At 42.4% G+C, this 14,384-nt stretch overlaps 1 protein-coding gene across 5 annotated transcripts; it reads right to left on the bottom strand.

Moving 5' to 3' along the window:
• Positions 1-3,161: 3,161 nt before the first annotated feature.
• MACIR (macrophage immunometabolism regulator) lies at positions 3,162-10,272 on the bottom strand. Of its 5 annotated transcripts, none has more exons than XM_084503906.1 (3): positions 10,032-10,122; positions 8,319-8,472; positions 3,162-5,551 (listed from the first exon to the last, which is right to left on the bottom strand). In XM_084503906.1, the coding sequence occupies exons 2-3, from the start codon at positions 8,442-8,444 to the stop codon at positions 4,907-4,909; spliced, it is 771 nt and encodes a 256-aa protein (XP_084360032.1). In that variant the 5' UTR covers positions 8,445-8,472; positions 10,032-10,122; the 3' UTR covers positions 3,162-4,906. The 5 variants fall into 5 exon arrangements, with proteins under 5 accessions (XP_084360032.1, XP_084360035.1, XP_084360033.1 ...); XM_084503909.1 differs by having other exon boundaries at positions 8,433-8,472; positions 10,032-10,079; XM_084503907.1 differs by lacking the exon at positions 10,032-10,122 and adding an exon at positions 6,025-7,519 and having other exon boundaries at positions 8,196-8,461.
• Positions 10,273-14,384: the final 4,112 nt, after the last annotated feature.

Raw genomic sequence — 14,384 nt, 5'->3', positions numbered from 1 at the left:
GATTTTTTCCTCCAGACTGACAGCTGTCTTCCCTCATCTCCTCGAATGCAATCTACTTATTTCCTCTGTGGGTTTGCCTTGATGCCACTCTACCATCAAGCTATTAGAGCTTAAGGAGAAAACAACCAAGTTAAGGAGATGTAAAACAGACTGATTTTTGAAATATTAGGGCAATGTTCCCCTCCTTGAGCTATCCCACAAAAAATGCACAGAATTAGGTTTAGCACTTTCACTATCAGAGCAGCAGCTCTGAATCTTATCTATTGTCACTTGGAAGCAGCCAAACTCAGCGATCAAAGGCAGCTTCTGAGGAAGTAATGTCAAAGACCGATCCTTGCACTCCGGACAAAGGAAATAATGTTGCTTCTGATTGATTTAAGTCATCAGTCTGAAAAGGAAAAATTGACAAAGAATTGCGTATAGTGATTCCTGAGACACAAGATAGTTTGGGTTGCTTTGTAGGTGGGTTATCTGCATCTCATAACTCAGCCTACACTCCATGATTAAAGTCAAACATCTATAAAAGCTCACAGAAAGATTTCTGCACAGAAGTACTTAAGTATTTAGCAACACCTAGATTTTGAGATAAGAAGCAGGTTCTGCATACAACTCAGGATTCCCCCTGCTGCTTCCCCTCCCTTCCCCCTCCCCCCCCCCAAAAAAAAAAATATATATATATAAATAACATATATATATATATATATTTTTTTTTTTTTTTCCATATTCTAGTCCTGAAGATAGAGCTGGATCTTCCCTGGGTGTTTTTATGATGGACTAAAGAGGGAAAATGGGGGAAAAAAAAAAAAAAAAAAAAAAAAAAAAAAAACAAAACACATTATAATCTAGGGGAAGCATATCTGAATGTTCTCAGTTACTCAGAAAATTGGAGTTAACTTCCAGATAAGAACTGCGCTGTGATACAGACCTAAAAAAAAAAAAAAAAGTTACAAATACATTCTTCTGACACTCGCTCAATCAGGCATGTTTTTGTTGCTCTATTGGAGTGTTCAGTGAACCACCCATCATGGAAACTGATGTCCCAGTTAACAGACCAAATCGCTGAAAACCACTCATGCAAATAATCCCCAGAAAAGATCATCAATAAAACTGTATTGGCCAACTCAGTCAACATACAAACATTGTGCACTTGTTCTGTTGGCTGCCAAGTTTTTTTTTTGTTTTTCTTCTTTAAAGATATCATCATTGTAGCAGTTCTACTTTTCCTTCATTTTTAGATCTGCATTTTTTCCTACAGCTGAACTGAAGTACTTTGTTACATCTCTGCAATGTAGCTCCACTTTAAGATTAGTCTTCCTCCTAAACCAATTTTTTTTCTTGTAGGTTTATCGAAGCAAATTTTTGATATTCTTTCTTCTTAGCACACATCTCCTTAAAATGCAGTTTAACATTAATAATTGACTTCAGCTTGACCAAGCTCCCAAGCATCCATAATGTCAAGTTTTGTACAACTTCTGTTTTGTATTATTTGGTACCATTGAAAAGAGTTGGAAAACAATAATTATGTCATGTATCAACAATTATTTGCTTAGTCAATATTGTAGATAATTTTTCCCTTCCTATCACTACAAATATACAGTTGGTCCATAACACTTAATATTAGCTCAACTCAACATTAGCTTAAGTGACCTTAACACTTTAAAAACAAACACCACTGAGTCCTCTGTTTTGCCAAACGAAATAACATTTTGAAACGCATTTAGAGATTTTACGCCCAGTTTTGTGCTCTGAATAGCTTTCTTATCTCTTCAGAAACAAATTATACAGTTTGACACCAAATAGCTTCTCCAATTAGATAATAATCCTGCAGATATTATGGATTTTTTTTTTATATATATCTTTTTATTCAGCTTATGGACTTTCTACTCTTCTAATTCTTCTTAAAAATTATATTGGCCTCTTCTCTTCTATATTTCCCCCTCTAAATAATCATTTACACTCCAACCCCTGAACTACTCAGAATCTTTCTCCACATCCAGACACCAACATCTGCATTTTGAGCAGTGTAAAACACCTCTCTCCATAACTTTGGCCTTCCAAGAACTCCCTGCAGTAGAGCAGCTTTGGAAGGCTCTAAACCCTGTCTGCTACCCACTCTGCCATACAGCCCAGTAGCCCTATTCAGCAGTTAACTGTCCCCACTTACAGTAAATAAGCTCAGCAAGAAAATAGTCTCCCAGGAACACCGATGATAAGTCAGAGCATAATAGATGGATCAAGAGAAGGTAAGTTAACACTGCATTTCCTCTAAGTGTTGTGTACAGCTGTAAATATGAACCATAACACAGCAGGAGTACCTACAATTTTTTCTCCCTGAAAAGGGAGAAAACACTAAAAAAAAAAAAAGGATTTCCTGCCAATCCTTCATAGTACAGTTAATAAAAATAACAGTAATGTGCCAGAACTTTAGATCTGACTCAACATCCCAGCTTATACATCTGTACTTGATACCAAATCTGCTTTGGTGATAATGGATGATTTGTGTTAGTATCCTGTATTGTTTCTGCCATCAGAATTTTGATCCTCTGAAAGATACCTTAAACTGACGATGAAATATTGTTTCTTTGAGTCTTTTTTTTTTTTTTTTTTCTCTCTTAATTTGAAGAATACTGACAACTCTGTGCTCCTGACAGGTAGTGAAGACCTCACTTTGAAAAAGTCATGTTCATATTGTTCATATTAATTTTAATAGCCAGAAACAATCTAATCTATGATTTTAACAGACTAGTGGAAGATACTAGAAACAGCAAAATAAGACCAAGACTTGAGGCTCTCAAATGCTAACACCCTATGAAAACTGCACGCATGTATCAGTCAAGCAAACAATATTTCCACGCGTGAGCACTCCGACAAACAAGTCATAGAGCAGATAAAAAAAATTACATTTTTTATGCTTGAACTTGGCAAAACAGACCAGCCACCATCCTATTAATTCAGCCAAACAATTATGACACAGGACTTCATTAGAAACATGATCAAATAATTAATAACTGCACGTCTTATTTCCTGAAACATAATACTAAAAATTAATTTCACAGAAATCCAAGCTTCCTGCTTTATACTTGTGTTTGCAAATTATTTGACTGAAGTTGTGTTTTTAAATGCCCTAATTCTCCTATACAGCAAAAGACTCCACAACAATAGGTATTTATTACACTTTTTATTTTTTTTTCAGCCAGAAATACAGTTTTATATGGTATTTCAATAAATAGTGGTGTTTATTTCTTAAACAATATCCCCATCTCTTTGGCATCTGACCATATTCTGTTTTTCAAACTAAAGACTATATAGGAAGAGACCATTATTCAATACATTAAATTTGCAGAAGCATAGTTAATTTTTAAAAATACACATGAGTTGTTGCAAAAATTCTAGGAAGTCTAAAAAAGAAAACCCAAACTAGTAAAATGCAGATAACCAGGCTGCCTTCATTTACAGCCATGGAGTTAACTGTCAGAATGAGCAGAACTCTTCATTTTCCACAGCACATGCACCAACTAGTGCTTCCTATTCATTCTGAACAACAAACAATTTTTTTTTTAAAAAAGGCATTGTACCAGAAAGAAGCGATCAAATAAGTTATGTTTCAAAATAACGTGATCTTAATTTTAATTTCTACAGAGGTAATCAACCAAAACCAAGTTACACACTGCTTCAGTAATAGACTGCACCTAAAAAAAGCCTAAAGACCATTTTCCATCTTCAAACATAAGTTACTAAAATGTTTTAAATACATCTAGGAATACAGCTGTCAAAACTGCTTTTGATGTCATGTTTGGATAAAAATTTCCTAAGCAACGAAGTAAGCCAGTGTATTCAATCTACTCTGAATAATCCAGGATCATCTCTTCAAGGCTGACATAGAAATACTTTACTTGCACTCCATCAGAAAAAAATAATCTGCTTTAAAAATCTCAGTAGAAGAGTTCAGTTCTTCAAATCAACTAAATTTTCAAAGCAATGACAGTCATTTCGCACCTTCCATTAACATACGTTATAGAAATCATGATTTAAAATTAAAACATTACTGACACACCAACGCAGACATTACAGTGTATCTACCGGAATCTAAAGTGAATCCTTCATTAGGTGTCCAGATGATGTAAAAAATAAGTTCCACTAACAAAAACTCCTCATCCCCAAAAAGATTTTTTTTTTTTTTTAAATATCCCACATATGTAACCTGAAAAATTTTATAGAACAGAGGAGGCAAAGCACTTACTTCCATGCAGGAACTAAAAAAATAATTTAATAGGATTAAAGTAGCAAATTAACTAAGGTTTATTTTATGAGTAGATCTCCCCCTCATTAGCAGTGCAAGCCCAGTTTCTAAACTAGACTGTTTAAATAACAAGTGATCCAATTTATCATATTCCTCTCAACGATGAAAAACCTAAATCATACCTACATTTTACTGTAGAATACAGTAACAAAAAGTAGAAACCAAAATGCCCCCAAAATTTCAGTACTTATCCAAGAGAAGTTTCTAACATCAAGCCAAAATTAGCAACAACCAAGCAGACATCACCAATTTTTCAGTGTTAAATTACTGTAAACACTAGATCTAACTGCACAAAAAAAAAATCCAAAAGCAAAAAAAAAAAAAAAAAAAGCCTTTTTAAAATTTTTTGTTGTTAAAAGATGTCTAGAGAAATATCCAGCAGTTGCACTCAAGTTTGCATTAGAAGCTGCTTTCTCAGGAAAGATTTCTCCCTCCAAGTACTTCTAACACATTGCATTGTCAAGATTGCATTCAAATAAATCTTTCTGTTAACATTTAGCTGACACAACCACCTATAATATGGACAGTCGTGTACACAGTACAACAGTGGATTTTTGCAGCAACAGAGCAATGATCAGAAATTGGCTCGAAGTTTGAGACAACAGCTCATGTGTTGTTTCTCGCAAACATACGGTCCCCTCTAAGGGTAAGGTGTTGGAGCTGGTATTGTAGCACTTCTGTGTCAGCAGGTTCCTTAATGCTCATTTTGTCTAAATTGAGGTAGTCCAGAGATTTTGAGTGAGCCCTTTTACCTTTTAAAAGGCAAAGAGGCAGAGGACCATGAAGTGCCTTGTAGGGTTCACACGGTAAAGCCTTAGTGCATTTATCCCCTGAGCTGGGCATCCGCCTCCTCCTCCTCCCGTTGACGGCTGGGATCTCGTATGGCTGATAGTACCTACTTCTGGCTTTGTACAAGCGGGAGGAACGCGTGAGTCCCGAATCAAGCTGTTTGGAGCGCAAGTTAGGCCCAGCTTCCCCTTTATTCTCTTCGTTTCCCATACGCTTCTGGGCTAATTTCAGCAGCTCCTCTCCAGTGGTGAAGCCAACCAGGTAGTTTGAATCCATGTGGAGGATCTGGTACCCCGAAACCGTCCGTCGCATGGGTGAGCAGGGCGTACTGGAGCACCGGGGCTTCTCGGCTTCCATCCTGCCCGCAGCGCTCACCTCTGCCAGCGGCACCGGGAGGGCGGATATGGCACTTCTGGACTCTCCGTTTACGTCCACTTCCATTTTAAACGCAGTGCTACCCTCCTAAAAACGAAACAGAGCTTGATCAGAAACAGAACCTTTAACAGTTCGAGGGGCTACGGGAGAACTGCAGAAATGAAATTTCATAGAGGCCAGGAGTCACGACCAGCACTTCTCCACTCAGTCATCTTACACACTGAGGGTGGCCTTGTAATCAAGCTATCAACCAGCATCTGTCTGCCTTTTAAAGTTATCTCAGGAGTTTTTTCAATAACACATACCATAAATATATCCCTAAATATGTTACAGACATTCGTGAGCAGTGTTGTACACAAAACAGATATCTTTTCAATCATTTTAGTCCACTTGATTCCTTACATCCCCCTCCTTTTGGGCCACCTACACCATTAGCATGTCCACAGTAGCTTCTCCCATCCTCAGCTGCATATTTTTCCCATTTACAATAGCCTCAGCAAACAAAGCTTTCAAGAAGTCTGTCTGACAGCTATGACCTCAGGCACGACCATGAAACAGACCTCATCTCCAGGGCACTGCAACATTTCCTTCTTCCAGATGTGGAAACAGCTTGTCTTAGGTGGAAAGGATGGCATCCTGATGGTTCAACAGCTGTCTTTACAGGCTCTCAGGAATTCCCCTCCAAAAAACTGTCACCTTATCCACAGCTAACCAACACCACATTGTTTACTCTGACATATTTCTGACAAAGGAAATGGTATCCTAGTGTTTAATAAATACAGCATGAGAGTCTTAAAAGTATCTTAAGAACAAACGGTGTTCTGATTTCTACAGTACCTGGTTTTTCTATTTGCTTTGGAGATAAACTGTTTTGCCCTACTTCTCCCTTCACAGCTATTCCAAATACACAGCTTGGTGCCTTTCCAGCGCAACAACTTTCTGCCACAAGCCATTACCATCTTTAACTTGGAAAGGTAAGGTTGATATCACAGCAAGTACATGCATCAGATGCCCAAGCACAGAGAAAGCTCAACTCTTCTTTGTTTTCAATGTCATTCACACAATCTCTATGCCACAGCCGTCTTCACAAAATATAAAGGTCCCACATTTCTAAATCCATGCTTCCTTCATTGTCAGCTTCACCTTTACTCTCAGTGGTAGCTTAGTGACTCCCTCACCAATGGGTTTCAGAAAAAAAACACAACAGCATAAAAAACCACAACAGCATAGCTTTGTAGTGTTTATAGGCAATGAGACTCGAAGAAAAAAAAAATCCAGTATGCAAGTGTCAAGCAGAAACAAAATTCTAAGCTGCACTATACATGACTGTTAGCACAGTAAGGTTTTCACAAATGAGACTGACTTGTAAAGTGTGCCATCACAAGTAGCAGCTTTAAAAGTTCACAAACTAGTTGCCATACTGAGGGACTTAGGCCAAAGGCAAGTGAACAAGGGTGCAAGAAGCAAGGAAGAAAAGTATCCCCACTATCTGCACACTTTGTTGAACCTTTTGGAGATAGACACAGAAAATCCCATCAAGATAACTCTCCATTCACTTCTGTTAATATAGCAGGTGAAAGTTGCGTGCAAATCAAACTCACAAAAACAAAATATCTGTCCTCATGCAAAATGTAAGCCTTTTTCCTATTCGGGTACCAGAATACAGCCTAGTCTCAAATCAACCTGCTGCTCCAGTCCTCTTGCAATAAATGAGTAAAATTACTACAGTCTTTTTTCAGCGCTTCTTATAATCATGGCTTTACTTAGGATTCTTCACTACATGCTTTACACAGCATTGCTTTTACAGATACATACACACACTTCATCCAATAAGGGTATCCGATTTAAAAATACATGTACATGTATCACAGCAGAAGATAAATGAAAATTGAAAATATCGTCATAAACCAAACACCCGATATTTTTTACTACTATATAAAAAAATCAAGAATAGGGTCCATTGTCTCTAGCGGACATTCTGAAATATATTTATGTAGTCATAAAGACTCTCAGAATAGCAGAGGCAGTTGTTTGTCTCCTGCTGTAGTAGTGTACCTGCCAGAGAGACAATAACATGGTGAGATTTCGGCCATGGCGTTATATTCATGAGAATTCCTCACGCAGCAATAACATCAGGAACCAAGGTTACTAGAAGCAATAGCATAGAAAAGTCTTGCACTGAAACTTTTGGCTACCCCATGCTCTAGCCAAGAAACATAAATATTTCTTTTAATTCCTAATTTTTACCCTGCAGTTCAAAAATCTTCCCAATAAACTTTAGAAACAAACAAAAATTGTTCTGTTAAAAAATACAAACAATACTAGAAAAAGTACAACTAAATTCTAGAACAGTCATACAGCAAAGTTAGAAATGCATAATTATCAAGACACTTGTAAACAGCAATAACCAAGAAAAAAAAGTAAACACCTGCAACAGTAATGCAAGCCCAAAGGAATGAGAGAGAGGGAAGGATGCCCCCATGAATTTCTTGAGATGAAAAAAAAACACAAAAACAACTTGAGAACTGGAGATTCCTTTCCTAAGTACAGCTTTAAACATTAATTTGTGTCAGCCTGAAAGATGGGTGTGTGCCCGGTAACAAAAAGCAATCAACTTCAAAGAGCAACCAGAAGGTGGGGGAAGAACAACGAGCCTTTACTGGCCAAAAACAGCACAAAGGAGAACCCAGAGGAGAAAAAGCCTTCAAGTCAGCAAGCTTCAGCTTGGTACCTCAGTCTGAAACTGCAGAGCTTCCACGTGCAAGCAGAACAGAAATCCGACAGACATTTGACAACAAGAGTGGCATCAGCAGCCAAATTGCAGGATTTGCTGCCATCAACATCAGAAGCTTACAGGAACAGCACTGCTCGCTGGTGCGAGGCATGACTGGCCAGCTCCACAGGCAGAGGTCCAAAACCCAGCGTGTATGTGTTCAGCTGTTCTTCCCCAAGATTTAATGTGACTTACTCGAGCTGCCATATGGCTTCAATATGCTTTGCTTCCTTATCTGGTAAAAAAGATAGAGCAACATTACTTAGGACTTCTATAAAAGAAAATCATCTGAGAGATTCACAGTGTCTTGTGAATGTAGACACCAGTACCTACAAATGTTTTTAACACTTTCTGATTCAATTTTAGGCCATTTCCATGGTTATACGACCACTACTAAGGAGACGACTACTACCAGGTTTGTTGTTTTACAATAGTGTGAGCTCGTCAGTAATTTTCTGCATCAGTTACAACACTGAAAAACAGCCCTTCAGCTTAAAAAAGGATTGGGTTTTCAGATCACAGTTGCCTTTTCTTCTCGTTTCTCAGAGAATGAGGCCATGTAATCCCTCCTCGCCAAGTAATACCAGATGAAGGTGTTTAACAGAGAGTGATGTTTCTTAAACTGGTACGGCCCTTGCAGCTGGCGATGCCCCTTCCTTGCTGGTTGGAGCCACAGACGAGTGCTGCCCCCTGACCCACCCTCGTTACAGGGATGCTCCCATCCAGCACGAAATGGCCGCTCCCTACCGCTGCTCAGCTAAAGCCTGAGCCCTGTGACACCTGTAAGGAAGCTGACACACGGTGTGACACAGATCACTTTGCTCTTCAGCTAGTAAGAACTGAAGTTAAGTTTAAGTACAACACTGCAATAACAAAGGCTATGTTTCCCTGTACCTTTGATTTTCACCTTCTCGCTAGCCAAAAATTCATTTTCAAAAAGTCATCTTCTCTCAAGTTTCAGGTGAGCTGACTTGGGGGTATAAAACAAAAAAAAGGCTCATCTAAAAATTAAACTGCCTTTTAAATAAGAAAAACAGACAACTTTTATTTATCTATTTATTTATTTATTAATTTTAAAGACAAGTTTCAGAAGCATGATGGATTTCGTCGAAGAGGCACCGACTTTTGCCTTTAAAACCCCCGAGCTGCTGGCGGCAGCGGGGTGCCCGCTGCTCCTCCGTCAGAGCGGGGCGGCAGCACCGCGCTGCCGTGCTGGGAGCGGGGCTCCGCATGCAGCGCCCTGGAGCCGCCGCCGTACACAAACACAGCGCGGTGCGTCCAGGTCCGAGTAGGCAAGGCAAAGCGATCTCTGCAGATCTCTGCGACTGCATTTGCCGGCCGGCGGTCAAACAACACGGCGCGCTCCGCAAGTTACGGGGGAAACGCCACGCGTAATCCACGCAGTGCGCTCTGTCGGATCTGCCCTGTGCGTGTGCTCAGCCCAAGCTCTGCCAGCGCCGGGCTCTTTGTCCCGAGGGGACACAGCCCGCAGCGGGCACCCAGGCGCCTGCAGGAGAGGTGCCATCCACCACCCCCGTACCCCGCAGGTCGCTTCCCCGCCCGCAGCCCCTCACCGGGCTCCTTGCAGCCGCACGACCCCGCGGGCCTCGCCTCCCTCCATCCCAACCCCTCCTCCATCTTCAGCGCCCTTCCCCGAGGAAGAGGAAAATCAGAAACAAAACCCGAGCGCCCCGCAAGCAGCGCGCTCCCGAGGGGCGGCAGGGGCACAGCCAGCGCGGCGGGGCCGCCCCCAGCCCCCAGCCCGCCGCCCCCCGGCCCGCGGCCGCCTCCTACCTGAGGTCCAGGGCGGCGCCGAGGCTGGCGGCGGAGCAGCCGGGGCCCCGCTCGGCTCCGCTCCACTCCCTTCGGCTCGGCCCGGCCCGGCCCGGCCCGGCGCGGCCCTGCCCCGCCCCGCTCTCGGCGCCGGGGGCGGGACGCGGCGGCAGCGTCGGGCCCGGCCCCCCCCCTAGCGGCCGCCCGCGCCCCGCCTCGCCTCGGACCCTGCCCGCGCCGCTCGCCCCTGAGGGAGCCGCGGGGCTCCGCGGGGCCGCCCCGGACAGGCGCAGGGCGGAGGGGGCCGTGGGGACCCCCCCGGCCGTGGCAGAGACGGGGGGAGCGGGAGGAAGCGCGGCGGCAGGGCCTGAGCGCCCCGGTGCGGGTTCCCCCTGCGGGTGACCCTGCGGAGCTGCAGGGCTGGGGCGGGAGCCGCCGGAGGAGCTCTGCTTACAGTCATAGAGTGGTTGGGGTTGGAAAAGCCCTCCAGGATCATCTGGTACAACCACCACCCTACCACCAGGGTCACCCAGTAAACCATGTCCCCAAGCACCGCGTCCAACCTTTCCTTGAACATCCCCAGGGACGGTGACTCCACCACCTCCCTGGGCAACCCGTCCCAGTGCCTGACTGCTCTTTCTGAGAAGAAATGTCTCCCCATTTCCAACCTGAACATCCAACAGCATGACTTGAGGTCATCCCCACTTATCCCATCACTAGTTATGTGCAAGAAGAGGCCGACCCCCAGCTCCCCACACCTTCCTTTCAGGTAGCTGTAGAGAGCAATGAGGTCTCCCCTGAGCCTCCTCCAGACTAAACACCCCCAGCTCCCTCAGCCGCTCCTCACAGGACTTGTGCTCCAGGCCCTTCACCAGCTTTGTAGCCCTGCTCTGGACACACTCCAGGGCCTCAATGTCCATCTTTGTTGCGGGTGTCCCCAGGAGCAACCTAGCAGGCATTGCTCCTTGGGACACAGAACCAGAGTGGTGGACAGACTGACAGACAGGTTTGCAGGACCCCAGCACAATCCTGCCTCATCATGGACACCCACAGGGTGCAGGCTAGTGTAGGACAGTGTCAAATGCTTTAAACAAGTCCAGGGTACCTCCGCTATGTTGGAACTTTACCCCTGAACAAATGCAGAACCCTGAAAACTGGTAAAATGTTTGAAAAACTTGTGCCATCACCCTGGCAATTCCAAAGAGTCGTGAATCACTGCAGCGTGCTGGGGCCTGGCCCATGCCTACTGAGCTGCACCCAAAACTGCTCCAACACCCGCAGTGGGCTCTGTGGCCACTCCAAACCCTGCAGCAAACAATGCAGCCACTCTCTTGGTACTGAAGCACAGCTCCTCCTAGCACCCTGACTACCAGGGCTGGGCTGGATGTTCAAAGGGAGGGTCCCCTCTAAACATCGTGCAACTGCTGCTACGTGGAGTAACTGGGTCAAACTGATCACACAGCGGGCTTGATTAGGAAACTCCAGTCACCCAGGAGTCTTGGAAGTGGTTGTGGACTGGCCAGAAGGCAAAGATTTCAGAATATCGCCACAGAAAGAGGTGAGGTACTGAAGAAGCCCCACTGCATAACAAGCTACCAGAAAATGAGAAGCAATGTGCTCTGTTCACTGATGGGTCCTGACATATTGTGGGAAAGCATTGCAGGCAGAAGGCTGCTGTATGGAGTCCTACAGGGTAAGTCACAGAAACTGCTGAAGGAGAAGGTGAATTGAGACAATTTGAAGAAATGAAGTACATCCAGCTGGCTTTAGATATTGCTGAACAAGAAAAGCGGCCCATGCTCATCTCTATACTGACTCATGGGTGGTAGCTGGTATGGTGCCGTGTTTTAGATTTAGGATGAGAATATAATGCTGATAACATACTGATGTTTCAGTTGTTGCAGAGCAGTGCTCACACAGTGCCCAGGACTGTTCAGCTTCTGGTGCTGCCCTACCAGCGAGAGGCTGGGGGTGCACCAGGAGCTGGAGAGGGCAGAACCAGGACAGCTGGCCCAGACTGGCCAGAGGGATGTCCCATGCCATGTGGTGTCATGCTGAACAATAAAAATAGGGGAGTTGACTGGGGAGGGCATGTGGCTGTTTCTTGGGAATCAGCTGAGCATTGGTCAGTGATGATAAGTAATTGCATTGTGCATCACTTGCTTTGTATATACTTTTATCATTATTCTCCCTTCCTTTTCTATGCTATTAAAATGTCTTTATGTCAACCATGAGTTTTAGATCACAGACTCTACACAAAACTTCTGCCATCAGGTAATGTACAGATAGATGCATGGTGAAAACTCAAATTGTAGTAAGTTTGCCGTTTACTGTGCAACAAAACAATGTTATTTTTACATGATCTGCATAGGTATCAAATAACCGTTCGAAGAATGTTTCCATGTTACTTGGACATCAGATTATACAGATCTAGAATGTTGCATTTCTCAAAAGTGTGTTGAATAAAAGATACATTCAGGCCCCCAAAAATCTAGTATACATTCCTTTCAGGCTAATGTTAACCTAATTTTGTAAAATACACCTGTCCTGCACTTCTCATTCACCACTTGATTAAAAACAGAGAATTTCTCGCTAGAATCCATCAACCACATAATTATGTTTGGATCAGAGCAAAACTGACTCTTTTTGAAAGTAAATATTATCAGTAGACTTAACGTAACTCCCACAGGAGTTCCTCTTTTCCAGCAACTTTATAATAGAAAAACATACAAAGGTCTCAGTATAGTTTGAAGACTAGAACATGATGTCTAGTCATGTTCAGTGTTATTTCAGAAAACTGTTTCTTCCCTTTCTAGCAGATCATATGAAAATTTAACATTCTTAAAAGTTTGGACTGGAGAGCTGTTACTGCATATTATGTTAGGTGGTGTGGGAGATGAGAAATTACTATTTGAAAATACTCACTGAGATTTGTCCTCTCCATGAAAACAGACAATATTAAAGCCATTATTTGAAAAGAAAAAAAGAAACATAAGTAGCTACTAGCCTTCATTTCTTGCACCACCTAGCAATTCCTTCAGAAATGACTTTTTAGGAGTCTCCATTGTTTTTTTCTTCAATTTACTTATGGGTCTACCAACAATATAACTGCTGTAAACCAATAAAGAAAACTGAAATAATAGATCGTTGTTAAATACCTGTTCTGCCACTTACATTGAAATGTCTCTTAGAAGTTTTAGTTACGGCTCCTCTGCTATATTCCTTTGAACTCTACTGATTTAGATGCTATTGATCTGATTGCATGATGAGTTTGATCATATGATTTTTTGTATGCCTCCCTAGCTATGCCTCTCTCTAGGCCTGTATCTATGGATTCCTACAAATTGTGCTAAGAAAGCACATCTGATTTCTCTCAGCAAAATTCACTTACTATAAGTAGAACTCAAATATATGTCTTTATTATAACAAAGAAGCACTAAAAAAAATAAATAAAAAAAAATTGTGCAAGTTTTAGCAAGGATTTTTGGGTTTTGTGCTGTTTGGTATAGATGCTTGCTTGATGTCTGAAGGAAACAACTGCTCACTTAAACTACGTATCAGTGTGGTAGCATTTCAGGAGTTACAGCTGTATTCAACCATTGATTTTCTGTGAATCTTTCAGACCTCTGTCATATCTGGTTGAAATAGGACATGTAGTTCAAAAAGTGTAATGGAAGAGAGAATCTAATTGCATAAAGAATCTGGAATAAAAATAGGTTCTGAAGGTCAGAACATACAGAAAATCAGCTTAGCACAGTCCACATTGTGCCTTATTGCCAGTGTAGTAAGCAGAAACAGAAAAACAGTGGTTTTATGTTTAATGTAATCAGTCAGAGAGGCAGGCACCAAGATCTTCTCGCTGGTGACCAGCAACAGGACCCAAAGGAACATCATGGAATGAGAAGGTAGGGTCAGGCTGAGTGTTAGGGAAAGATTCTTTACCCAGAGGTGGTCGGGCACTGGGACAAGCTCCCCAGGGCAGCAGTCATACCACTGAATCTGCCTAAGTTCAGTAAGTGTTTGGGCAATGCTGTCAGACACATGGTCTGATTTTGGGGAGTCCTGTGGGGACCCAGGAGTTGGACTCAATCCTTGTGGGGACCTTCCAACGTACATTCTATGAATCACTCTGGAACATTAGGAAACACAGCAGAATGTGTGACTACTTGACTGTTTACCTTTTTGAGGAGTGTTTTCAGCATAAAATGCTAAACTCCTATTTCTTCTAAGTTACGTTGCCTACCATCAGAAGTAATTTTGATGTATTTGTATATTAGCAGCATATTTGTAATGTTTTTTTCACTGAGACTACTGATTCAACTACTCACTGCATTTCAAATACACTCTTAAAAGAGAAAATTCAATGAACAAAAG

The sequence above is a fragment of the Aythya ferina genome, assembly GCF_964211825.1.
Source record: "Aythya ferina genome assembly, chromosome: Z".
Taxonomy (NCBI): domain Eukaryota; kingdom Metazoa; phylum Chordata; class Aves; order Anseriformes; family Anatidae; genus Aythya; species Aythya ferina.
The sequence above is the reverse complement of the archived record's forward strand: the minus strand, read 5'-3'. Positions and strand labels throughout refer to the sequence as shown.

Bases quoted from the DNA above. Each gene is read 5' to 3' on its own strand.
- MACIR (XM_084503906.1), bottom strand. From the start codon at position 8,444: ATGGCAGCTCGAGTAAGTCACATTAAATCTTGGGGAAGAACAGCTGAA. The intron at 5,552-8,318 runs GTAAGCTTCTGA...TTTCGTTTTTAG, and splicing joins CAGCGAGCAGTGCTGTTCCT to GAGGGTAGCACTGCGTTTAA.